The sequence below is a fragment of the Mirounga leonina genome, unplaced genomic scaffold (genome assembly GCF_011800145.1).
Source record: "Mirounga leonina isolate KUSES-001 unplaced genomic scaffold, KU_Mleo_1.0 Mir_125, whole genome shotgun sequence".
Classification (NCBI taxonomy): domain Eukaryota; kingdom Metazoa; phylum Chordata; class Mammalia; order Carnivora; family Phocidae; genus Mirounga; species Mirounga leonina.
In genome coordinates this window covers 50,196,926-50,222,611 of record NW_023270305.1, presented here as the reverse complement: position 1 = coordinate 50,222,611, position 25,686 = coordinate 50,196,926, and the positions used below count along the sequence as shown (strand labels likewise).

Here is a 25,686-nt window from a genome sequence, read left to right as displayed (position 1 = left end):
TCAGGGACTACTTTGCGATGGCGAAGAGCGCAGGGAGAAGGGCGTGAGCAGACCCTCTGACCTCGGGAAGTGTAGTTCAACACTTGAAGGAAATGCGTTGGAGAGTGCGCCAGAATCCGGCCACCATAAACTACAGTTCCCAGAGGGCGCTGCGGTTGGGAGATGAGCATTTTCTTTCCAACATCGCTCGCCCTCCCCAAGTCAGTTCCGCGGTAGAGGTGACCCAATTCTTTGAGGCTCGTTTTGCAGGTGCTGAAATTGTTCGCGCACTTCCTAATCATGGTGAGTGTTGGCGCCTGGATCCTGCCGACCCCCGACCTTCGCGCTCTTGTGTGGGGTTTCTTGCATTTGAAGGACTTTCGGGGCGGGGGGCGACTGTGCAAGGCACTGTCTTTCCAGCCCTTTGGAAAAACCCGTCTCATCTTTTGGGGACTGTCGCAGTGACCCAGTAATTGGGAAGGGGTCGGTTTCCACTGGGGAGCTCTTACAAGGACTCTGGAGAAATTTGTCCTTGGAGAGGCTTAATCTCAGTCCTGCTGCGTGGTGTGGGTACAAAATAAGCTGCGGGTTTTCTCCAAAGCACGATATAGGGTTTGATAAGGATGCTAAGGTTTGATATGGGAGGCGGGGATGTTTGGTTCCTAACCCCCCCCCCTTTTTTTTATTGAGCCAACAGTGTTTTTAAGGGCTTTTGTCACAAAGCCCTTGAAAGCAGAAGGCCCTCAGTTGTAGAGATTGTGCTTACCAGGTACTCCAGATAACGATCGACGTTTTCGAGAGACGTGTTTCCGCCATATCTAATTTCACAAAATGTTATTTAAAACCTGTTCATTGATCTCCTTTTGTAATGACAGGACGTGTTGCAGTTATGGCATCACTAGGCAAAATCTAGTGTAGATACTCTTTGCTGGTCTGTAGGTTATGAATTCTAGAGCGACTACTTGTAATGTTACACAATGTAACCATCTTGTGAAGGTCTGGATACCTAGATCACCATATCTTGTCTCTGCTGAAAGGGAGAAGCGGGGGGGGGGGGGGCGGCGTGAGGGAACTCTGTCGTATGAATAATCTGCGTGACGTTTGAAGGTGACACTTGACATCAAATTTCTCCAGTACTTGTATTTATAGTTGAAGTTATTCTTCCTCCGTTATCTCAAAATACTGAAATAGGTGGGAACTATGGGGCAATACTTGAATGAATTGGAAATTTTCCAGAACCTGAAAAGACATATTTTTAAGGCAAGGGGATTACTGCCTCTGCCTTTATAAGGGTCCAGTGGGGACACCTACTAATTCTCAGTAAATCTTAAACCTCAGTTTCCTACTTATAATTTAGTCATTTAAATGATGGTTTCGGTGGTCTCTGACTTAATAATCTTAGCAAGAATGCGGAAGTAACAGAGAACCTGAGACTTTATAATTTTAGAACTGGATGGGACCTTTAAAGATCATTTTGATAAATCTCCCCCCACTTCAGATCTTAAAATTGAGTTTATTGAGACCCAAAGAGAATGATTTGCTCAAGGTCATACAACAGTTTGCTCCCAGGAGCCTTACAGCTTTTTCCGTCATACCATATTGTGCCATACAATTATCAAGTCATTTTGAAAATTTATTTTCAGTAGCTGAGGTTCTGGAGGAACATACAAATTGCAAATACAAACTAAAGTATTTTATCAGCATTTATATTACCTGATAGCTTTATTCCCCTGCAATTCAGAATATTGGAATTCTAGACTTAGAAGGGAATTTGGAGATTATTTACTCTAATTTTAAAAGGTAGCCTGGTGAGGTTAAATGATTTTTCCAAGGTCACAGGAAGAATCCTGGGCCCCCATTCTTACGTTGTTTTGCAACGCAGTAGATAAAGACAGGCCTCACCCCTGGAAGGTCCCTTGGGCACCAGATAACACAGAGATGTCCCTAAGAAAGAACACTCCTACTGTCAGTTTACTGAAACTGACAGCCCTCTCAGGTGACTCAGAATCTCCTTGCCTCCTCAGGAGACCATGTGAACAATCACTGAGTTTAAAAAGAGCCATCTTTTGTAAGCTGTTCAAAGCAATTTTTTTAAAAGAAGGAATAGGGAGGGACAGCAAGGATTAACTGTATGAAGAAATCTGAATGATAGTTTGTTTTTTATATTACAGAAATATGTGTAAATTAGAAAGTAAAAAAGGAATACATGGGTCTTTCTGTAGAATAACAGAAAGAACACTTACATTCAGCTTTACAACGGAGACTTGAGCACATGCGCAAGGCAGTCTGAATCTGCAGGAAGGTCATTAGAGCCCTGCCAAGAGCAGAGACATTCCTGCTTTGGATCTTGGCAGACTGCCCAGATATCTAAGCAAAGAATAGTAACCTGTCTTCACACTGTAACATTGTAGAAAGTCAGCAGGAATCTCCCACCCTCCTGATTTTCTACTGCAATGTTGCAAAGAGCAAAAAGAATCAAATACACATATCCTTTCCCATTTCATAATCAAACATTCAGGCATTTACTAGGCTTCATATTACTCTTAATAAGATAGAATTACTTATCTGTGAAAATAATTTGTTCATAGACATAGAACAAGGCAACTGCTGAGATGGAATTAGCAGCTGTTCATTAGTGGCCACAACCACTTCACTAAGGACTGTGATACTGGGAGCATGTTTTTTAGCAGCTAATTTTTATTTCTTATCTTGGCCTGCTTACATTGAAGTAGCATGTGTTTATATTTTTCTTAACTCTTTTATTAATTCAACAAATACTTGTTGAACACTGTATGGGAGTACAAATTTGAGTCAAGGGCAGACTGCTCTCACAGCAAGGGGGTGGTGGTTCACCGTCTAGTAGAGAGTAACAAACATGTAAGTAGAACACCACAAGGTGTAAGAATCCTTAGAGGAAAATTTTATGGTGACAGAGACCTATAATTATAGTATTTGCTACATACTGTTCTTAATGCTTTGTATGTTAACTCTGAATCCATACAACTACCTTATTTGTTAGGTAGCTGCTATCATTATCTCCACTTTACTGTGGGGAAACTGAATACAGAGGTTAAGTAACTTGTCAAAAACATACAGCTGATGAGTTGTAAGTCTAAGTTTGAACCCAGAACATCTGGCTTTAGAGGCTATCTCTTTACTACACTCTGCCACCTCTCTAGCCCCCTGTTTTAGAAAATTGGGTTATCCTCTTGTTTCCTGCATATGGTTCACCAATGGATTCTCTGGCCTAAAATAGTACCAGGTACATAATAGAGATTCAGTAATGTATTTAATGAATGAAGTGAAATAACAGTTCATTAGTTGATTTATAAAACTATATCATTAGAACTGGTGACATAATTTTGCTAATTATAGCTGGAATTATTGTGGTCACTAAGTTTCCAACCCTATCAATGCAAGTATATATGAATAAAATATCTTAAACAGTTTTTTGAAGCATGTTAGGTTTGCTTCCAAACAATTCTTTTCCATTTCCAAGTTCAGGATAGTAATTGTACAAGATCCAGCTATTCCTTCATCAAGTATTTGAGCTCCAACTATGTGCCAGGCATTGTTGTAGGCAGTTGGAATACAACAGTAAATAAAACAGACAAAGCCCCTGTCCTTAAGGAGCTTGCATTCTAAAGCGAAAGGAGGAATAATTTCTTCCTCTTTTCCCTTCCTCTATTCCCTCACCTCTCTACTTCAAGGGAATAGGGAAAAATGACAGAATTAAAAACATATAAAGGCCATATGATAAAAAAAATAACCATATATGATAACTTTTAGCGTTCTTTATAAACCTAAAGTCTGTTGGAAACATAAGAATGTATTGTAAAAAAAAAAAAAAATGGTTTATTTGGGGAATTACCATATTTTGTCTTTGTAGGGGTATGAAGGCCTAGGGGAAAAGTTGGTGAAGAAAATGGGGAAGGGACTTAGAAGGTCAGGGAGTTAACTCTCCATAGTTTTCTCCTTTTTTGCACTTACATCCTGGTCACACCTGTGAGGAAGAAATGCACATATAGTCTGCTACGTACAGTTTCATATCTCTACAAGCAGTTGACACTTCTTTCCTGAGATTTTTTTTTCCTTTGATTTCTCTGGGTGTCAAATTGCTAAATGCTGCTGACCTTCAGAGGTTAGGATTAGAAGGTCAGAGGACATAGTCTCCTTCTACCCCAAAGACATGACTCACCTGGAAGAGGGAATTCTAAATATAAAGATTCATTTCAGTGGACCACTTTTCTCATGCAGGTAACAATAGAGGTGACTCAGTGAAAGTCTGTTTACACAGTATTCTCAAGAAAAGGAACAGTTCACCTTGATCAAATTTGTACATCTAATGTATCCGTTAAGTTTTCAAACATTTTTGTTCAGTTCTTTTTAATAGAAATATTTCTATTTAATTCTCTGAGCTTCTTTTTTTTAGTGACTCAGGATCATCACTTTGAATATTGGTTACTATTTTTTTTACATATGCCTGTATTTTGTTTAGGGTCTGTTGAGGTCTGTAAGGCGACTTCTGTTATAACTATTATCCTCTTTGTACTTCTTCCTCCTCTCTTTTAAAATTAATTTTCCCTTGGAATCAGGTTGTCAGCTGTCACTATATTTTGATGTAGTTATTTAATACTAAAATTTATTGTAATCCAGTATTCTCTTGCTTTTCTTTCTCCTTAAATAAAAAATAAAGACTTATTTTTCCTCCTTCAAGTAGTCAAGTTGAATCATGATTAGTAGTTTTATTAAAACTTTCTGACTTACTGTAAGTGGAAAACTTTAACCACTGTCACTCCCCTTCCTGGCGTGAAGGATCCCTATTCTAGCATATGGGGCGTGGGGGTATTTGCATAAGAGGATTTATAAGGTTCCAGTCGCTGCCAGGGTTTGTATCACCATATAAGGCACATCAACATTGTTAGGCCTATTTCAGTGGCAAAACAGCCTTAAAGAGATGGATAAGATTTTGTAAGTAAATCCAGGATAACAGTGAGAGTTAAGTAACACCGCATAAATAGCTAGCCAAAGGACACATGTTCCAGAAGTTGCTCAGCAGATTTGTGCATGCTATATTTACTGGGACAGGTCTGGAATAAGTTTGTCTTCTACTAAGCCAAATGTGAAGAGACTTTAAAATTTTACATTAACTTTTAAAGTACGTGATTGTCTTATTATAGAGAAAACTCTGAATGTCTTTAGGGTAAAATAGCATTTTTAAATCAGATGTTAATTAATGGGTCTCTTTCATTACAGTCTGAACCAATCAGAGTCCTTGTGACTGGAGCGGCTGGTCAGATTGCATATTCACTGCTGTACAGTATTGGAAATGGATCTGTCTTTGGTAAAGACCAGGTAGGGGAACTATCTGTGTACCTCAAGTCAAAATAAGAATATTGTCAGTAAACCCTGTAATTAGTTTCAAAGAATTATTTTTAATGATAAAGGAATGGGTTATCCCAATAAATGTACTGGGCACACTGCTATAAATGTAAGCTGGTATCTTATTTATATGTACCCCTCCCGCCATTGAAAATGCTTTGCAAATCAATTATTCCGCATACTTTATTTAGCTGACTTGGTACAGCCAGCAGGTATCAGTCAGTGGAAGGTTTTCACTAGTAACAGTAACTATTAAGGAGAGTCATGTGGGAGAGAAGGTTGCTGAATTAGTACTTCCTTGTTGATAAATGGTCTTTAGAACCCAAAATAGACAGGCAGATCTGCTTTCCAGTTTAAAGAGGCACCCCTGGGCGCCTGGGTGGCTCAGTTGTTTCAGCGACTGCCTTCAGCTCAGGTCATGATCCTGGAGTCCCGGGATCGAGTCCCGCATGGGGCTCCCTGCTTAGCGGGGAGTCTGCTTCTCCCTCTGACTCTACCCCTCTCATGCTCTCTCTCTGTCATTCTCTCTCTCAGTAAATAAATAAAAATCTTTAAAGAGGCACCCCCTATTCTTATTCCCCTATTCCACTAAAATCCTTTCTAAAGTATTCATTTATTCCTTCTCTTCACCCATAGATAATCACGTTCTTCCTTCATGCCAGATAATATTTAGCTTTCCATGAACTAAAATTAGATACAGAGCTGTGAACAATGAGAGTAAACTATGGCTGGAGCACCTGGGTGGTGCAGTTCATTGAGCATCTGACTCTTGGTTTCAGCTCAGGTCGTGATCTCAGGGTCATGAGATCAAGCTCCATGTCCAGCTCTGCACTCCGAGAGGAGTCTGCTTGAGATTCTCTCCTTCTCCCTCCCGCTGCCCCTCGCCCTCAGTGCGGGTGCGCGCACACACGCACGCTCTCTCAAGTAAATAAATCTTTAAAAAAAAAAAAGTAAGCTATGGCATGTAACTTCAATTTAATATTTTTTCCATGTATACTCCTTTAAAAGTCAGTAATGATGATTCCTCTTACTTTGTCTGTTAGCAAACTATTGCTGGTTTTATAGCATTCCTTTTTCTGAAAGTGGCATGATGTTAGATACCTGAACCTCCTAAAATAATTATAACTAATTAATGGTAATTATACATATATATATATACACACACACACACCAAATAAGCAAAAACTTTACAGGAGGACTTTTTTGTGACTAAATGACCTAACCTACACTGACAGATGCTGTCTTTGCTATTTATTTGGCAGCCAGTAATTCTTGTGCTGTTGGATATTACTCCCATGATGGGTGTCCTAGATGGTGTCCTAATGGAACTGCAAGACTGTGCCCTTCCTCTCCTGAAAGGTGAATTGGGGGGGTGGAGGATAAAAGGATTTTATAGTATTTTATGTCTTTAAAAAAATAGGTTTAGATTTTTAACTAGCCTTTCAATTAGAAACTATTTCATAAAAGTATTTTTTGTTTGTTTTTTGAACTATAACTATTTGGTAAAGTGTATAACAAGAATAAATAAGGGTAAAAGCAAGAAGTAACCAAGGTCAGTTAAAAGACTATGCTTTTTTTCCAACATGCTTATACATAATTTACCTTACTAATTAAGCATAATATTGCACAAGGGTTATACACCTGAGATTGTGTACATTGTGTTGTTATTTAAAATCTATGTAAAAAGTAATAGTAGTACCTAAATTATGCAGCACTCAATGATGTCTTCCAGAGCCATATGTTGCCCTGAGGCTGGAAATTATTTGGTCCCTCACATGTAGTCCTAACCCACAGCTGGTCATCAGATTGAGAAACAGCATAAATTGTCCTAATCGTATGCTGCATCATTTGAAAAAGCCCGTGAGAGTTCTGCTAAGAGCCTTTAAGAATCATTGAACTATTACACAAATGTAAGACAGAAGTCTTAAATTTGATTGAGGGTTTCATTAAAATGTTAAGTCAACTTGTAAACTAATTTGAATATTTTTCTTTAGGTATACCTTCATTATGATCATTTCTTTTAGTAAGGATTAATTAATAATACTCTGCTGAGTTTGCACAGAGCAAAATATATACACACCCAATGGAAACCACACTCAGAGGGGCACCTGGGTGACACAGTGGGTTAAGTGTCCAGCTCTTCTTGGTTTCGACTTGGGTCATGGTCTCGAGCTCTGCATCAGGTTCCATGATCAGCGGGGAGTCTGCTTGAGATACTCTCTCCCTCTCCCTCTGTCCTCCCCCAACATATTGCATGTGGGGGGGGGGGGGTGTTTGTGTGTGTGCACGCACGTGCACACTCACTTTCTCTCTCTTTAAAATAATAGGTGAATAAATCTTAAAAAAAAAAAAGAAAGAAAGAAAAACCATGCTCAGAATTCATACATCCATTCAATAAACATTTACTAGGGGTACTCTGTTGTCTGAATCATGTGGCTGCATAGTTATATAAGAGAGTGCATTGCCCTGCCAAGCTGTTCTGCTGGCTCCCTTTCCTCACCCTCTCTTTTTTTAAACTGAAGTATAGTTGACACACAACTCACTCTGTATTTCCAAATCAACTTTGTCGCATTGTCCCATTTTTATTCCTTTCTCTGCTGAGTTCTGCTCTCTCTAATGGGTCCAGGTTATAGTCAGCTTGTCCTCGGTCAGCTGTGAATATGACAGGGAGGGAAGATTCTGCAAATAAGGATGCATGGCTGGGAAGAACATTCCCCTCACCAACTGGTGTTTCTTTGTATACCTGTTGGGGGCTCTACAGCAGCCTTACTGTGACAAAAGTTGACTCCCCTAAAAATTTACCAATGACAATGCTGAATCCTGCTTGTCTTAGTCCATTTGGGCTACTATAACAAAAATACCATACACTGAGTGGCTTATAAACACAAAAATTTAATTCTCATAGTTCTGGAAGTTGGGAAATCCAAGATTAAGGTACCGGCATGGTCCCATTCTGGTGAGAGGCCATTTCCTGGTTCCGTCTTCTTCCTGTGTCCTCAAGGCGGAAGGGGTGAAGCAGCTCTCTGAGGCCTCTTTTATAAGGGCATTAATCCCATTCATGAGGTCTTTACCCTTATAACCTAATCATCTTCCACAGGCCCTACCTTTTAATACCATCACATTGGGGATTAGGTTTCAACATGAATTTTGTGAGGGACAGAAACATTCAGTCTGTAGCACTGGTCATGGCCTTTTTAATACTGTCAATAAAGGAGAGTGGTGATATATGTTCTTTAATCAAAGAGTAAGTGGTATATGTTTATTGGACTAGCACAGCAGAAGAGTGGTTGACCTCTGGACCAGCCTGGGCTGGAATTACAGGTTCACTGCTTTTTGATGGCAAATTAATCCCCTTAAACTTCTGTGTCTTCATGGATGAAATATTAAGATTAAATTTGATACAACAAAATTCGTAGTGTTATTCCTGGCACGAAACACCTCAATAAACATTATTTGAATTTGTGATTGATATCTTAGACTTTAAAGTAATTACAACTTTCAAAGGTTAGGTAAATTAGTTTCTTTCATGTTATCTGTGGTAATTGGTGTGAATAACAAATGTTGCACAGAGTTGAAAGTTATCATATTGTACTTTGCATCATATCTGATCATAAAACAAAAAGCTGTAGAGTTTTCAAACTTGAAATAATTACTGAGATAGGAAAAGCAAAATAAATGTAATTTACATTTCTGCTAATACTGTGTTTGTTGATTATATAATTTTTCTTTTCTTAGACCCCTGAAGCTTTTTATCATTGTGATATGTGAAAGTAAACATTTGCTACAAAGTGAAAGAATTACTGGGTAGATTCAGTGTGAAAAAGAAAACCTCAAAAAAAAAAAAACAAAAAAAAAAGAAAACCTCAGACTTTGGTGTTTCAGTAGCTCTGCATATTTATTGCCGTGTTCACAGATGTCATAGCAACTGATAAAGAAGACATTGCCTTCAAAGACCTGGATGTGGCCATTCTTGTGGGCTCCATGCCAAGAAGGGATGGCATGGAGAGGAAAGATTTACTCAAAGCAAATGTGAAAATCTTCAAATGCCAGGGTGCAGCCTTGGAGAAGTATGCCAAGAAGTCAGTTAAGGTGACCAGTACAGTATTTTATGGGGTTTTCATTATCAGCATTTGAAACTACTTCTTTTAGGATTGAAGTAAAGACAAAATTATTTGCCCTTTTTTTCCCCCCAGTTTTGTGCAGTGGTCAGTAAATACAGGTAGAGTTTTGCTTGATAAGCTCTCCTTTTCTGAGTTTTTTTTGTTTTTTGTTTTTTGTTTTTTATTATATTATGTTCTTCACCATACATTACATCATTAGTTTTTGATACAGTATTCCATGATTCATTGTTTTGAGTTTTTTTTTCTTTTTCTTATAACATAGAAATCTTTATTTAGAGGTGCTCAAAAATATTTTGCCCATTACTGTGATACGGAAATTTAATATGAATTTACAGACCTATAGAGAAGGCACAGAGCCTCCTGGTGGGAATATTTGTTCAGACTTTGGATTTGTGTGTGTGATAGTAGAGAGAGAAGGCTGTAAGCTGCATTGTCAGCAGTGAGAGCTGTAGCTTCTGAAGTGTTCAGATTTTCTCAATCCCGAGAGATTTTGATACGCTTGTCTCTTGAGGAGTTGCATTGCGATAACTTCCTCTTCTGTCTCTGTGTGCAAGGTACTTTAGTTTCTAAATTTGCCTTAATAGTAGAATAAGGCCTCCTTTTACCAAATAAGTAAGCAAAAAGACTTGGCTGGTTAGAGGTTTTACTGGTTTTGCTAGATTTGTTCTTCCCAATCCTGACTTTAAACCAAGGTAAAAGAAAATCTTTTAAGGTTTTAAAGTTGCCAGTTACAATGTTCTATTATAATATTTTATACATATCTGAATTTTTGCTTCTGTAGAATTCATTTTGAATAGATTACTTTTATTTTCTGTAATCGTTAACAGAAAATAGTGGAAATGAGTAGAAATTCAGGGGTTCCTTAATAAAACATAACAGTGTTGTTTGGACTGCTCCAGGCTGCCTGCACTATAATCACCCCTCAGCCAAGTGTCCTTTTTGGGAAAATACATACTGACACTGGAGTACTTAGGGGCATTGGAGTATCATATCTTCAGCTTGCTCTCACATGGGCCAAAAAGAAAGACTAAAGGTATAGTGTGTGTGTGTAGAGAGAGGGAGAGAAATGGAAAAAATTAGGGGATCTGGGTAAAGAGGATGTGGGAGGTAGTCTTTGTAATACACTTGCAGCTTTTTAGTAAGTTTGACATATTTCCCAGTAAGTTCATAGTTTTATTAAAGAATTTAAAACTTAAAAGATAAAGTACATGTGTACATTTGCCTATACTATATTAAAGTGCAGTGTATCCTGTACCTCCCCAATTAAAAAAAAAAAAAAAAGTAGTCTGAAGTGCTTTCTGCTAAGGATTGATTGAACAGGTATAGAGTGGATGGGACCTGGTAATCTGTATTTTAGCAAATCCCAGTTAATTCTTAGGATTAGGAAAGATTAAAAAACTCTTGTAATTAATAAAGATAAATCATTGTCCTAAAGTTAAACTGCTCAAGTAGAATTTCTTTCTTGGACTACTTTTATAAGAAGGAAAATTTTATGAATGAATTGCTCTCTCAGAACCTAGATTACTTGTTTGTGTGTGTGTGGTAAATAGATAAATCCTCTGTCTCTGTTTTGTCACAACACAAAATAGAAAGACATGTACCTTTGGTCTTGGATGCTGCCACCTGGAAAGCAACTTGTATACATGTTGGTGGCTTTATTAAAGACATTTTTTCAGTAATCACACCAGACACTAACAATGGGGCAGGGGAGGGGGGGCGAAATACTATAGAAACTACAGTGGTAACTATATATACTTAGCTCATACAAACTTGACACATAGGTTACATGTTACACATTTATCAGCCATATTCTAGGATAGTTTAGTTCATCAGTATATGGTGTGTAACTTTGCTGTGCCTCCCGTGTATCCTAGGTCATCGTGGTGGGAAACCCAGCCAATACCAACTGCCTGACTGCCGCCAAGTCGGCCCCGTCCATCCCCAAGGAGAACTTCAGTTGCTTGACTCGTTTGGATCACAACCGAGCTAAAGCTCAGGTATATTTTAAAATATTGACTGTTCAACTTTAAAACCTTTTTCTCTCACTTTTGAAGTAGCTGAATCTTACTTTTTTTTGTTTTTTTTTAGTAGGAAGCCATTCTAATTTGTTAGGGAGTCTTTAAATGGAGTCTCTTAAGGAGGCTGAACTTGAACTTAATTTTCTCAACTATAGTTCATTTGCTAACTATGCCAAAATACTGTCCCTAATGTCCTCTTACTTCAGGGGTTAAAAAAACAGTCATTGGGATGCCTGGGTGGCTCAGTCATTCAAGTGTCCAACTCTTGATTTTAGCTCAGGTTTTTTTTTTTTAAAGATTTTATTTATTTATTTGAGAGAGAGAGAATGAGAGAGAGAGAGTACATGAGAGGGGGGAGGGTCAGAGGGAGAAGCAGATTCCCTGCCGGGCAGGGAGCCGGATGCGGGACTCGATCCTGTGACTCCAGGATCATGACCTGAGCCGAAGGCAGCCGCCCAACCAACTGAGCCACCCAGGCGCCCTTAGCTCAGGTTTTGATCTCAGGGTCATGAGTTTAAGCCCTGCCTTGGGCTCCATGCTGGGTGTAGAGCCTACTTAAAAAAAAAAAAAAAATCAGTTATTAGTATAATTAACAGGACGATACATAGTTTATTTTTGCCAGATATATAGAACATTATAAAAAGATTTGAGCTTTTTGTGTTTTGTGTGGTTCTGCTTCCTTTTTCCCCTTAGCTAAGCTGTCAGATTCAGATTTTTTAATGTTTAATTTTATATTTAATTCTATTTTTACATCTTTTTTATATTCTACATGTTTCCATAAAACTTCCTACTTTTCACTACTTAGCAACTAAATTTTAATTGTTCTCAAGTTTCTTTACCTGTTGGAGTTTTAGATAAATGTGCCAAGGGTTCAGTGACCAGGGTATTAACAGTAGCTTTTTGAACAATGAGACGCCACCTGGGTGGCTCAGATGGTTAAGCGTCTGTCTTCGGCTCAGGTCATGATCCCAGGGTCCTGGGATTGAGTCCCACATCGGGCTCCCTGCTAGGTGGGGAGCCTGCTTCTCCCTCTGCCCCTCTCTCTCTCTCTCTCTCTCTCTGTCTCTTATGAATAAGTACATAAAATCTTTAAAAAAAAAAAAAAAGAGACGCCACCACCAATCATCTGTGCTGGTTTCCTGGGCTTTCTTGGGTCTAGATGATCCTGGTGCCCTTCAAAGCCATGACAAAATTCTGGGATCTTAGACATAACCTCTTTCCTTTTCCCTAGCACCTTTCTGTCCGTACTTCCTCATCCACAGGTCATCACTGTTAGATAGGTCTATGAATTTAGTCCTTTCTTTTCCTAAAGAATACAACTTTGTTTAGTTTTAAGAAAACATTTTATCAGTGGGGCGCCTGGGTGGCTCAGTCGTTAAGCGTCTGCCTTCGGCTCAGGTCATGATCCCAGGGTCCTGGGATCGAGCCCCGCATCGGGCTCCCTGCTCCACGGGAAGCCTGCTTCTCCCTCTCCCACTCCCCCTGCTTGTGTTCCCTCTCTCGCTGTGTCTCTCTCTGTCAAATAAATAAATAAAATCTTTAAAAAAAAAAAAAAGAGAAAGCATTTTATCAAAAGATGGTGTGAGGTCTAAGTTGAAAAACCACTGCTTTAAACTGAGAATTGATCATCTTTCAGTTTCAGAGTACCCAGTAATGGAGAAAAGAATTGACATTTGTTAAGCTTCTACCCTAAGCTAAATGCTCTACGTGTAACTTATCATTTAATCCTTCTAATAACCATGTGAGATATGTTATTATCTTTATTTTACACACAAGAAACCTGAAGGCCAGAAAGGTCTGGGATCATAGTCATTCATATAGCTAGTAAATCTAGATTTGCCTGACTCCCAAACTCTTAGGTGTGTTCTTACATAATGAGATTATGTGACCTAAGTCCACTTACTAGCTCTGTGACCTTGAGGAAGTATATTCAAGGTATAAAATGGGGCAATAATTCTTTCTACCTCAAAGGGAGGTTATGTGGATTAAATAAGATCTATGTTAAACTCTTTCATGGTACCTGTCACATAGTAAAACTCAATAAAGATTGGCTGCTCTTGGTAGTAATGATTTTTATTAGTAGTGTTATTATAAAGAGGGATATAACTAAGAGTTGAGAAGAGCCACACCTCATATATCTCCTTGAATATTCCATTAATTTAGAAGGTCATTGGATAACAAGCTTAAATGGCAAGTATTTCCTGAAGGGCTTTAGGCTGTGAGCTGGGTCTTTTTCCTTATTTTTTAGCTAGAGTCTAGTGGGTGGAAGGAATGGGAGTTTGAGTGAGTGGAGGCAAGAGATTTGGGTACTACAGAACAGTCATGACGGAAAAGGTGGTTTTAGGTGTTATATTTGTAGCTTCTAGATGGCCAGATGGTAGCTCGCCCTGCAGTAGGGAAAAAGAGGTAAAATGACACCACTGACAAACTTGGTTTTTGCTGTTTTCAACTGAGGCCTTGGTGGAGGAAGACACTGGAAAATTTCTCCTTCCAGAGGTACTACTAAGTGACACTTTGTCCCTGTTCCTGAAACAGTTTTCCCTATGGGGCAAAAGTCTGAGTGAGGAAAGAGAGAAGAAGCAGTCTTGTTAGGCTTTAACTTTTGGCACATGTTCAAGTATGTCAGTCTGGCACAGTGAGAGCTTTTGGGAAGTTTTTGAAAAAGCAGTTTCTTCCTCCTGTAGAAGTTGTTCATGCAGTGAGAAAAATAACAAACTCAAAGACTAGTTTCTTACATGAATGTTGCTAGTCTTACATAATTCATTTTGGAAATCTGAAGACCTAGCTACCTAGTGAGTCTTCGTCACCTGCAGAATTCCCCTATGTATTTGCAAACCAGAGCTGCATATGAATGCTGACAGGGTATTTTGGCAATAAAATTAGTTAGCTGGTATGGGGTGGGGGGAGGCGGGAGGAATTCCTGGGGCTGGAGAATTAGTTCAAAACTATTTAACAGATCTGTGTGGCAGACACGAAAGGGCCAAGGGAGCAAGGAAGTAGCAGTCCTGGATACATGTTAATTTAGACAAGCTCTGACATGAATGAAATTCAGGAACTATGTCTACAAAGTTTTGGCCTTTGGTGTCCAGACAGAAATGGATTAGCTCAAGAAAACAAACAAGAGGAAGTAGGCAGCAGGACAAAGGGAGTAAGGAGCTTCCTGTAGGGAGGAGAGGCCCAGAGGCAGTTTCACCATTCAGCAAAATTATAGGTTCTAAGTTCCTGGTAATAGACATCTTGGGTTACTTGCCTCAGGTAAATTTTCCTTTTTCTCCATGACTCCAGCTAACTATAAGCAAGGGCAGTTCTTCCCAAGTCCTTGAAGGTCATGGTGCACACAGAAAATGGTACTCATTGCACAGCTTCACCAACTGTGCCTCAGCCACTAAGCAGATCAGTAGCTGGATTCTCTAGAAACCAACTACCCAACTAATTTGTGAAGATTGATTGGTACTTAATAGCCCTAATACTTGCAGAACTCTCGATGAAACAGGGTTTAGCAGAGAAGTGATGTTAAATGTCAAAAACAGAACTTTAAGTGAATTTTTAAAAATCATTTAACTATTCTAGGATTTAAGAAACAAGTCTCAACTTACTTTAGGGGTCATAGTGAAAGTAAACACAATTTGATTCTTGACTGAATATATTGGTGTAAAGAGATGACTCAAGTCACTACAAACATTTTAGGTATTGGCCTTTTTCGTCAGTATCCTTTTTTGGTTGCTTGCTGTTTTGTTTTTTACTTTTTATTTTGGAGTAATTATAGACTCAGAAGAAGTTAAAACATAGTACAGAGAATCCTGCATCCCCATCACTCACTTCCCCCAGTGGTAACATCTTCCATAACTATAGAGCATTTTTAAAACTAGGAAATTGACTAAACTACACACAACAGTTTGAATAGACTCACTCAGATTTCTGCAGTTTTTACATTCATTTTTTTGTATGTCTTTAATCACATATCTAGATTACTATAATCACCACAGTCAAGATACAGAACTGTTTCATCACCCATAAGAGAACCTCCTCATGCTGCCTCCTTATAGTTGCACACTCCGTCTCTATTCCTAAGCTCTGAAAACCACTTAACTTCTTCATCTCAGTTAATTTTGTCATTTTGAGAATGTCACAGAAATAGAATCATGTAGTAAGTGACCTTTTGAGACTGGCTTTTTTCATGCAAACGCAGTGAACTCTGGCACAACTATTTTTTTCTCCCATTCTTACTGTAATATGAAAGAAGGAAAAATCATCCACAATGATACCCTAACACATCAGCTCATAAAATCATAAAAAATTCTTTCCAAAACATTTCCTTCTGGTTCATCACAATTCTGCTACCTAATTAAGAACAAATTATGCACACAACTAACCATAATTTCTTTTTGCACATTACCTTATCAGGTGAATAACAAAATAAGTGAACTTATTTTGTTTATTTAAATCTTTCAAAACACAACATTCTAACCCTCTCTGTGGCTAGTGTACTACATAATATGTTTGAGTCATGTGACTACAAGGCTTGCAGGATCTTAAAGTGTTTTTTTGTTTGTTTTTTTTACATTTTTTAAATTTATTTTTAAGTAATCTCTACACCCAACATGGGGCTCGAACTCACGACCCCCAGATCAAGAGTCACATGCTTCCCCAACTGAGCCAGCCAGGTGCCTTCTAAAGTGCATTTTGAACCTATAGCTAGAAATTGTTACATTTGGTATCATTTTAGTATTATATTTAAGCTCTTTCCTTTGGTTTCCTAATCTATAAATTGAAGACAATCATACTTTTGGTAATCTGAGCCCCTTCCAACTCCAAAATTTCATATTTAGGATTATTTGAAAATTAGCTAATTTGTATATATGGTATATAATAAAAATTTCACCTAAATATGGAGAAATTCCCATATTCTAACTTGATTGCTCAGAAGTGCTGAGGAGACATCTCCTAGGTATTAACAAAACAGAGGTCATATTTATATATTCTTAACCTCTTGCTTTGTATTTTATGTCAGTGTTTTGTGTTTGATAAACCCCCTATACTGGTAAGTTAAATCATTAACTGTAGGATGCTCTCTACTCTTAAATATTCTACCCTATAATGTTTCAGGTTCACATTTTGTTTACACTGTTAAGCTTTAGGAAATTACCAAGCAATATAACTCTTGTGTATTCTCTTGAAATTTCAGAGGCCTTAAGGATGTTTGTTAAACAGGCACAATTTGAAATAAAAAGCGTTTGTCTAAGTAAGGTATTTGTTTTCTATTTAACTAGATTGCTCTTAAACTTGGTGTGACTTCTGATGATGTAAAGAATGTCATTATCTGGGGAAACCATTCCTCCACTCAATATCCAGATGTCAGCCATGCCAAGGTGAAACTGCAAGGAAAGGAAGTTGGTGTTTATGATGCTCTGAAAGATGACAGCTGGCTCAAGGGAGAATTCATCACCGTAAGAAAAACCTCTCTTGGGGCGCCTGGGTGGCTCAGTCGTTAAGCGTCTGCCTTCGGCTCAGGTCATGATCCCAGGGCCCTGGGATCGAGCCCCGCATCGGGCTCCCTGCTCGGCGGGAAGCCTGCTTCTCGCTCTCCCACTCCCCCTGCTTGTGTTTCCTCTCTTCGCTGTGTCTCTCTCTGTCAAATAAATAAAATCTTTAAAAAACAAAGAAAAAAGAAAAATCTCTCCTAACAGCCAAGCATAAAGAACTCTTGAGAGAGACACCACATTGCTGACCGACTATCTCTCCAGGACAGTCTCCAAGTGCCTCTCAATTTGGTGGCGTGGTTCTCAAGGAGGGCAGGCCTTTCCTAGTTGCTCTGATGACTGCATACAGAGCCAGTCATGAACCAGTCTGATCTGATGCGGTGCGGCAGTCAAGATGGATTGCTAACGTGGGAAAAAATAGAGTTCCCTCTAGTCATCCAGTCTTCATAAAGAGATTCATTTCTTTGTGTGGAGTGTAGTAAACTTTCTATGTGGATTTATAGTTTTCTTTTTTTTCAAAAAGACTGGTGCTTTTAACTGAAATAGGTTGGTAAGGCCCACACTGGGTAGTTGGATGAATTTGGAGGGGAAGACATTAAACTGTGATTGTGGTCTTTCACCCCAGGATTAGTTTGGAAGCGATCAGAATTCTGCTCTTATGATCAAATAATGCTGTCTCTGCCTGTCCCCAACCAGACTGTGCAGCAGCGCGGTGCTGCTGTCATCAAGGCCCGAAAGCTCTCCAGCGCCATGTCTGCCGCAAAAGCCATCTGTGACCACGTCAGAGACATCTGGTTTGGAACCCCAGAGGTGAGAGCTCCGGGATTGGCACAGGCCACTCGTTGATCTTTGTCCTCTGATGCTGTGATGTGAAAAGAACACAGCCTTGCAGTCGGGCAGGTTAGGGTTATATCCCAGGTCAGCTGCCTACGAGCCAAATAATCTTGGGAAAGGTACTTAACCTTTGGTTATCTCTTACACGGCATTTACCTCACAGGGTTGTTAAGGATTAGATGAGATGAAGACTGGGAACCACTGAGCACACCTGGTGGACGTGACTTTTTTCCTTAAAACTTCTATTGGGCCAGAGCTTCCTCATTTATAAAATGAGGATTATGTTTCTCCGGCCTACTTCACACGGATTGGAAGAGTGGAATGAGAGAGAATACCCGTGAAAGTTACCCTGTCCTGGCAGTGCCTGGTGATGCTTCTTTATACAGTACTGAAGTCACACACGTAGTAAGAAAGCATCACCTGGCTTAGTTTTGTTAATTCATGTGTCATTTGGTTGCATAAACTAATCCCGAAGCACCATGAGAATGTAAACGTTGATTATTATTTTCAGGGAGAGTTTGTGTCCATGGGTATTATCTCCGATGGCAATTCCTATGGTGTTCCTGATGATTTGCTGTACTCATTCCCTGTTACAATCAAGGTAAAGTATTTTGGGGTTATTTCCCCCTGTCCCCTTCTGAGAAAGTAGTTGCATGTTTTTATGAATGCTGGTATAATTTAGTCTACAAAGTTGTTTTCTCAACTTTAAAATTCTACGAAGCACAACTACAGGTTACTAAAAGATTGAAAATAATCTGGAAAGCAAGGTTCAAGTCTTGCCACTAGACACTTTGTTATTATGCCTCTAATATTGGATATCTACCAATATAATATCTTACTTTTATTATAGCCATACTAAAATGAGTAGGTTTTTTTAATGTTTGCTAATTAAATCCTCATTTAAAGATTGTTTTCTAGATTCAATGCATTTTAAATTCAGGGTTTGAACTTTTATCAGAATTACTGTTAAGATCTGGATTTTGATTTGCTTCTTTAATCAGACTTCAAAAACAGGTACTCCTATAGCTTTAAGTTCAATCTAAATTGTTGCTTGCTGGAAGATCAGTTCTAGTTTAATTGTAAATCTTTTACTTGTAATTATTTTCAAACAGAATAAGACCTGGAAGATTGTTGAAGGTCTCACTATTAATGATTTCTCACGTGAAAAGATGGATTTAACTGCAAAGGAACTGGCAGAAGAAAAAGAAACTGCTTTTGAATTTCTTTCTTCTGCCTGACTAGACAATCATTTTGATGTTATTAAAGGCTCCAGAGCTGAAGAATCTAAATGTCGTCTTTGATTCTAGTACCAAATAACAATAATGCTATACTTAAATTACTTGTGAAAAACAACACATTTGAAAGATTGTGTGCTTCTTGGTATAAATTTGTGACAGTTTATCATCATGCTGTTAGTGCTGCATTCTAAATAAAATATATATTCAAATGAAGATGACTCAGACTCTGATTTCCAGCTAACATTTCATTTCTGTTCAGACAACAAACTTGGATGTTTCCTAGCTTGGGGTTGTGATTTTTTTAAACCAGAGAAAGGTAGTAAAGACAGAAAATGTTACAAAGTAAAGTAAAGCATAATTCTCTTCTATTTAATCTTTTTTTTTTTTTTTTTTAAGAGTGAGAGGGAGGAGGGGCAGAAGGAGAGGGAGAGAATCTCAAGATACAGGCTCCACACCCAGTGCAGAGCCCCGTCACAGGGCTCCATCTCACAACCCTGAGATCATGACCTGAGCCAAAATCAAGTGTCAGGGGCTTAACTGACTGAACCACCCAGGCGTCCCTCTCTTCTATTTAAATAAGATAGGAAAATCCACCTTGTGATAACGAATCAATCTACTCCAGAATATATTGTTAAACATTACCTACATTATGCTATTAAATACTTAACGTTTTTTAAATCTTGAAGGTTAGTTCATGCTCTGTGGATAATGTGATTTTAACATTATCTGTTAAACAGGTTAATGCCATTTGATGAAATTACAACAATCATTTTTTGTGATGGAAGGAAAAGGTAATAAATCTTCCCTTGATGTACACCTATAGCAGATAAGGAATAATTTACATTTCATAACTGGTAAATGCCACAGAAATGTAAGCTAGTGGGAATGTTCTCAATCTAAGCTTATTACTAGAAACAGTGTTGTTCAAAAAAATCAAGTCTTTTTTTCCAAAATTCATAAGGACAGGAGACCTCTATCTTTTCATTCTTGTACTTAATTCATTGTACATAATAGACACTCAATATCCTAAATCTCTCAGTGCCTAATCTAGTGCTCTTCATGGGTGCTCAAGTACTTAGTTGGATTTATAACATGAAACTACCTATGTCATTTCATATTTCAGATGTAGAAAAAAGAGAAGCCAGTGAGTGAAAAGTGGTTTTAGAACTGGTTAATCAGATGCATAGAAACAAAATTTCATATGAACCCTTTTTTTTTAATTTTATATAAAGGAAGCATTAATGTGTACCATTTATTAAATTACTCTCAGTTCCAAACACACCCTTCTATACTTGCTTATGACACTGGGTCTGGGATTCTGCAAACATTTCTTTACCAGCTGCTCCTTGAGTTAAAACCTGCCAAGAGAGGGTACTAGGAGACCAGCAGGCTGAGGAGGAAGAAGGAACATAGTCTTGCTCCTCCCTGTTGGCTTCTTTTATCATTACTTTTTTTTTTTTTAAGATTTTATTTATTTGACAGAGACACAGCGAGAGCAGGAACACAAGCAGGGGGAGTGGGAGAGGGAGAACAGGCTTCCCACGGAGCAGGGGGCCTGATGCGGGGCTCGATCCCAGGACCCTGGGATCATGACCGGAGCCAAAGGCAGACGCTTAACGACTGAGCCACCCAGGCACCCCGTTTTTATCATTACTTTCACTCCACTTGATAAATAACCCAGAAAAGAAAACAAGTCAAACTTGTCTTTAAAAGAGCAGTTAATTGGGGTGCCTGGGTGGCTCAGTTGGTTAAACGACTGCCTTCGGCTCAGGTCATGATCCTGGAGTCCCAGGATTGAGTCCTGCATCGGGCTCCCTGCTCAGCGGGGAGTCTCCTCCCTCTGACCCTACCCCCTCTCATGTGCTCGCTCTCTCAAATAAATAAATAAAATCTTAAAAAAAAAACAGTTAATTGGAAGCATGAAGGCAAAATAGTGTACATTTTTTAAATGTCATATGAAGGAAGAACATAAAAGTTACAAGAGCTAGAACACATGATAGAACTGGAAGATGTATAAACAAAATTAACTCAATAATGTATACACCTCTATTTTGTCATCCATTTGTGTAAATTGGCCTACTATTTGATTCTGTAAATTAACTCCCTAAAATCAGGGGTCACATAAACAAATGAAATAGTAATAGGGCTTTGGAGAGATCTGGTAGATTACTTGTAGAAACAATTTCTCACCAACTGCTTCTGAAGCATGGCTTTGTGTTTGAATATTCACAATGGGAAGCTTATCACCTCTGTATGCCATTTCTTTATGCTATTCACCTCTGTCACCTTAACCATGAGAACAAAGCATTTTATTGACGCCTCTCTTAATGGACAGTCCACGCCCCGGAAATTGTGCCCTTAAGAATTGTGATAATTTGGGGCGCCTTGGTGGCTCAGTTAAGCATCTGCCTTCTGCTCGGGTCATGGTCCCGGGGTCCTGGAATCAAGCCCCGCGTTGGGCTCCATGCTTGGTGGGGAGCCTGCTTCTCCCTCTCCTGCCCGCCCTGCTTGTTCTTGCACTCTCTCTCTCTGTCAAATAAATAGAATCTTAAAAAAAAAAAAAAAAAAAGTGTGATAATTTGTGAAAAGCCCAGGCCTTTCTTAAGGATTTTATTAGAACTTGAAGAGATCAGGGCGCCTGGGTGGCTCAGTCGTTAAGCGTCTGCCTTCTGCTCAGGTCATGATTCCAGGTCCTGGGATCGATCCCCGCATCTCGGTCTCCCTGCTTCCGCGGGAGGCCTGCTTCTCCCTCTCGCACTCCCCCTGCTTGTGTTCCCTCTCTCGCTGTGTCTCTCTCTCTGTCAAATAAATAAATAAAATCTTTAAAAAAAAAAAAAAGAACTTGAGCTCACACATGAGTGAATTACAGGGCAAAAGATATTACATGTTAATACAATAAAGCTGGATTCAAAAATTTTCCAGAAAAGATACAATCTGAATAAATCTTAAGAGAGAATTGGCCTCTGCAGATCATGAGCCTGGTAATGTTTACTAAAAACAGAGAGGTGCCTGGGTGGCTCAGTCGTTAAGTGTCTACCTTCGGCTCAGGTCATGATCCCAGAGTCCTGGGATGGAGTCCCACACTGGGCTCCCTGCTCCGTGGGGGGCCTGCTTCTCCCTCTCCCACTCCCCCTGCTTGTGTTCCCTCTCTTGCTGTGTCTCTCTCTCAAACAAATAAATAAAATCTTAAAAAAAAAAAAAATATCCAGCAAGAGCTTTTTTAGAAAAATTTTTAAAAATATTTTTTTTAATTGTAAGAAAGCATAAAGAAGGGGGTATAAAAACTGTAATCCTATTACCAGTTAAATCATATTTTATATAAAAGTAATAGATACTTGTCAGAAAATCAGTGAAATGGCATTAAATGAATACCAAAAGCCCCTTCCTTCTCTCATGGATAAATGCTTGAATAAAGAGGGGCTTTGGGGGGGCTCCCATGGATAAATGCTTGAAAAGGGGTTTTTGTGGGGCGCCTGGGTGACTGACTCAGGTAAGTGTCTGACTCGATCTCAGCTCAGGTCTTGATCTCAGTCATGAGTTTAAGCCCTGCACTGAGCTTAAAAAAGGTGGGGGTGGGGTGGGCCTAACCTTCCAGGGAGAAAAAAATACAAACGCATAGATTTACTTCGAGAGGTTTTTTTTTTTTTTCCCTTGAGTGAGGGCTATATTGTGAAAAGAAACATTTTACTCACCTAACTCCTACCCACCTAAAGCCCATTTTTGTCTCCTTGTCTATAATACAAAAACATTTAATACATAACCCAAGTATATATGCAGGTATGTGTTTATCTTCCCCTTTCTGTACATAAATTATACTAAGTACACTATTCTGCACTTTCGTTTTTTTCCCTCAATAATATATTTTAGAGCTATACTGATACCCATAGAGCTGCCTCATCCATTTGAACAGCCGTGTAGTGTTCCATTAAATGGATATATTAATTTTATATAGTCAGTTACCTGTTGATAAATTTTTAGGTTCCTTCCAATCTTTTACTACTGTAAAGATGCTGCACTAATTTTGTAAGTAGGCTATTTCACACACACACAAGTATATATATATATGGGATAAATTCTTGAAAGCATAGTGGATTTTTTTAATACCGTTGAATCTGATTTATTTTAAAAGCAACAGCCTTCTCGGTCCTATAGTATTATACTTTATATATTTAATTAACATTTTAATTGGTTTTCTTCTAAACTCTTTTTTTTTCTTTTAACAAGACCTTGATTAAACCATCCACAATATCTCTCAAGGAATGTTGACCAGGGACAAAGTCTATTAGAAGATACCCTTTTGGTATATAAACTTAGGAACTTGGCTATGAAAAACAAAAAGCAACAGAAGTAGGATGGAAGGAAGAAAATGGCATAAGAACCCATGATCTTTATGGCTTGTAAACAACATTAACAAAACTGGAAACCTATCCGTATTTTGGTTTCTGAATATTGATTGGTTACTATAAGGGTTATTGACCTTGCAGGAGTGTATAGGCTTCGGGGTATTTTCCTATTAGTGTCACCTAATTGGTGACTGGTATTTTGTGGGTTGTACTGACAGTAGTAGCCATCCTGAGTTTTCATAAGGTCAGTAATGCTTATGACACAGGATTAAATTAGATAATGTTTATATAGGTGGTTGACACTCAGTAGGTGAAAAATAAATGTTACTTCTCTTCATTACATACACCGTGCTTAGTGATAGAAGGAAATCACTTACTCCATTGCTAAGAACCAGACTAATCTGGAAAATTATACAGGCTTGATTTTTTTAGCATGAAAAAGAAAGTCTACCCTGCAAATTTGAGTCCTTTATATATCCTTTATTTAGTTTGTAATAAGAAATATAAAATAAAGGGGCACCTGGGTGGCTCAGATGGTTAAGTGTCTGCCTTTGGCTTGGGTCATGATCCCAGGGTCCTGGGATTGAGTCCCACGTCCGGCTCCTGGCTCAGCGGGGAGCCTGCTTCTCCCTCTCCCTCTGCCATTCCCCCTGCTCATGCTCTCTCTATCTCTGTGTCTCAAATGAATAAATTTTAAAAATCTTTAAAATATATATATAATATAGAAAAATAAAGATAATTTTAAGCTTCTAGTGGCTTTAGTATTGGTATTGCCAATAATATTGATTAGCGGACAGTTCTGCTTATCCTGACTGGAAAGAGGTCATATTACTCTACTACCTTCCTCTAGTATTACAATGCAAATATCGTAGATACTTAAACACAGCCTCTCATGCATAAAAGAAAAAATTATTATAAAGGAAAAAGTATATGCAAATAAGGATTGTAGTGATAATGTGAAATAAAACTACAATCCATAGAAGAATTTTAAAGCTGAAAGAAACCTTTGCATTTATTTAAAAAAAAAAGAAAAGAAAAGGACCTTTAGAGTCTAAGTATTTTTGTTTGTAAAAAACAAAATGCCATGGCACCTGGGTGGCTCAGTCAGCTAAGCATCTGCCTTCAGATGGGGTCTGGATCCCGGAGTCCCGGGACCCAGCCCGGTATCGGGCTCCCTGCTCCGCAGGAGGCCTGCTTCTTCCTTTCCCACTCCCCCTGCTTGTGTTCCCTCTGTCGCCATCTCTCTCTCTCTGTCAAATAAATAAACAAAATCTTAAAAAAAAAAAAAAATGCCTTTCTACAACATAGCCAAGAGTGAAAGTAGAGCTCAATTAAGTGGAAAAACGAGTTTAGAAATGAAGGCAAACCAGGAGCTTTTGCCATGTCTCTGCTCTGCTCCAGGTCCTTTAGCGCAGAACTGAGCTCTCGCCATTAGCACCTCACCAGGGAAGAAATTTTTGAGAACTCTCAACAAAGCCATTCATGACACAGAATAAATTCTTGCACATTACTCTAGGGGGAATAAGATCTACATTGGCCATGCTTTTGCAATCCTAAGAGCTAATAATTAATCATGTTTTAATGTAACTGTTGGAGTGATGATGTAGATGGGCTGCCTTTCGATTCAGCTATCCAACTCAAAATAAAATTTCACAGAATTACCTTAAAGATGGGTTGAAAATAAGATTAAAATGATTAAATTGTACTTTCAGATGAAATAATGACCTCATTCTGATAAGGAAAATCTGTGTCCTAAGATGGCCAACTGAGCCAGAGGGAGAGTCCCAGTCCTTGCCCCGGGGCTCTTCCAAGGTTCTTCTCTCTGCTCTGCTTCCCTGCGCGCACCAATCCAGGTCCTTCTCCCTGCCCTGCTTTGCGCACATGCCAAAAGTGCCAAGTACCCAGAAGTATAAGTGTATAAATTGCCCCCTTTGTGCTGGGGCTCAGACCTTTGGAGACCACTCTCCTCTGAGCCCGCGGCATTAAATAAACCTCCTATCCTCCAAGATCTCTGGGTGCTGCTTGGTTCTTCTGACGAGTGATCCAGTCCATGTTCCGTAACATTTGATTCCCTGACCAGGAAACCCAACCATGCTGGCCCATTGTTGCCACCGATTTGGGGCAATGTGGGGTGATGACAGAATGAGGGATTGATGACGGAACGAGAGAAGGTACGCCCTGCCTAATTTTCAGCAGTCTCCCATCCTGGTCGCCTCAGGCCGGCCCCGCTCCACTGTTCCCACCGGACTCAAGGAGACTTGGCAGGTGAGGACCTGGTCCTGATGTCGGAT

General features: G+C 39.0%; 1 protein-coding gene across 1 annotated transcript; it reads left to right on the top strand.

The window, feature by feature from the left end:
- The first annotated feature begins 89 nt into the window (after positions 1–89).
- On the top strand, positions 90–19,265 carry MDH1 (malate dehydrogenase 1). Its single transcript, XM_035001453.1, has 9 exons — positions 90–282; positions 5,236–5,334; positions 6,624–6,720; positions 9,275–9,450; positions 11,357–11,479; positions 16,771–16,947; positions 17,677–17,790; positions 18,326–18,415; positions 18,927–19,265. The coding sequence occupies exons 1-9, from the start codon at positions 280–282 to the stop codon at positions 19,050–19,052; spliced, it is 1,005 nt and encodes a 334-aa protein (XP_034857344.1). The 5' UTR covers positions 90–279; the 3' UTR covers positions 19,053–19,265.
- The last annotated feature ends 6,421 nt before the right edge of the window (positions 19,266–25,686 follow it).

Bases quoted from the DNA above. Each gene is read 5' to 3' on its own strand.
- MDH1 (XM_035001453.1), top strand. The intron at 16,948-17,676 runs GTAAGAAAAACC...GTCCCCAACCAG, and splicing joins TCAAGGGAGAATTCATCACC to ACTGTGCAGCAGCGCGGTGC. The intron at 18,416-18,926 runs GTAAAGTATTTT...ATTTTCAAACAG, and splicing joins CATTCCCTGTTACAATCAAG to AATAAGACCTGGAAGATTGT.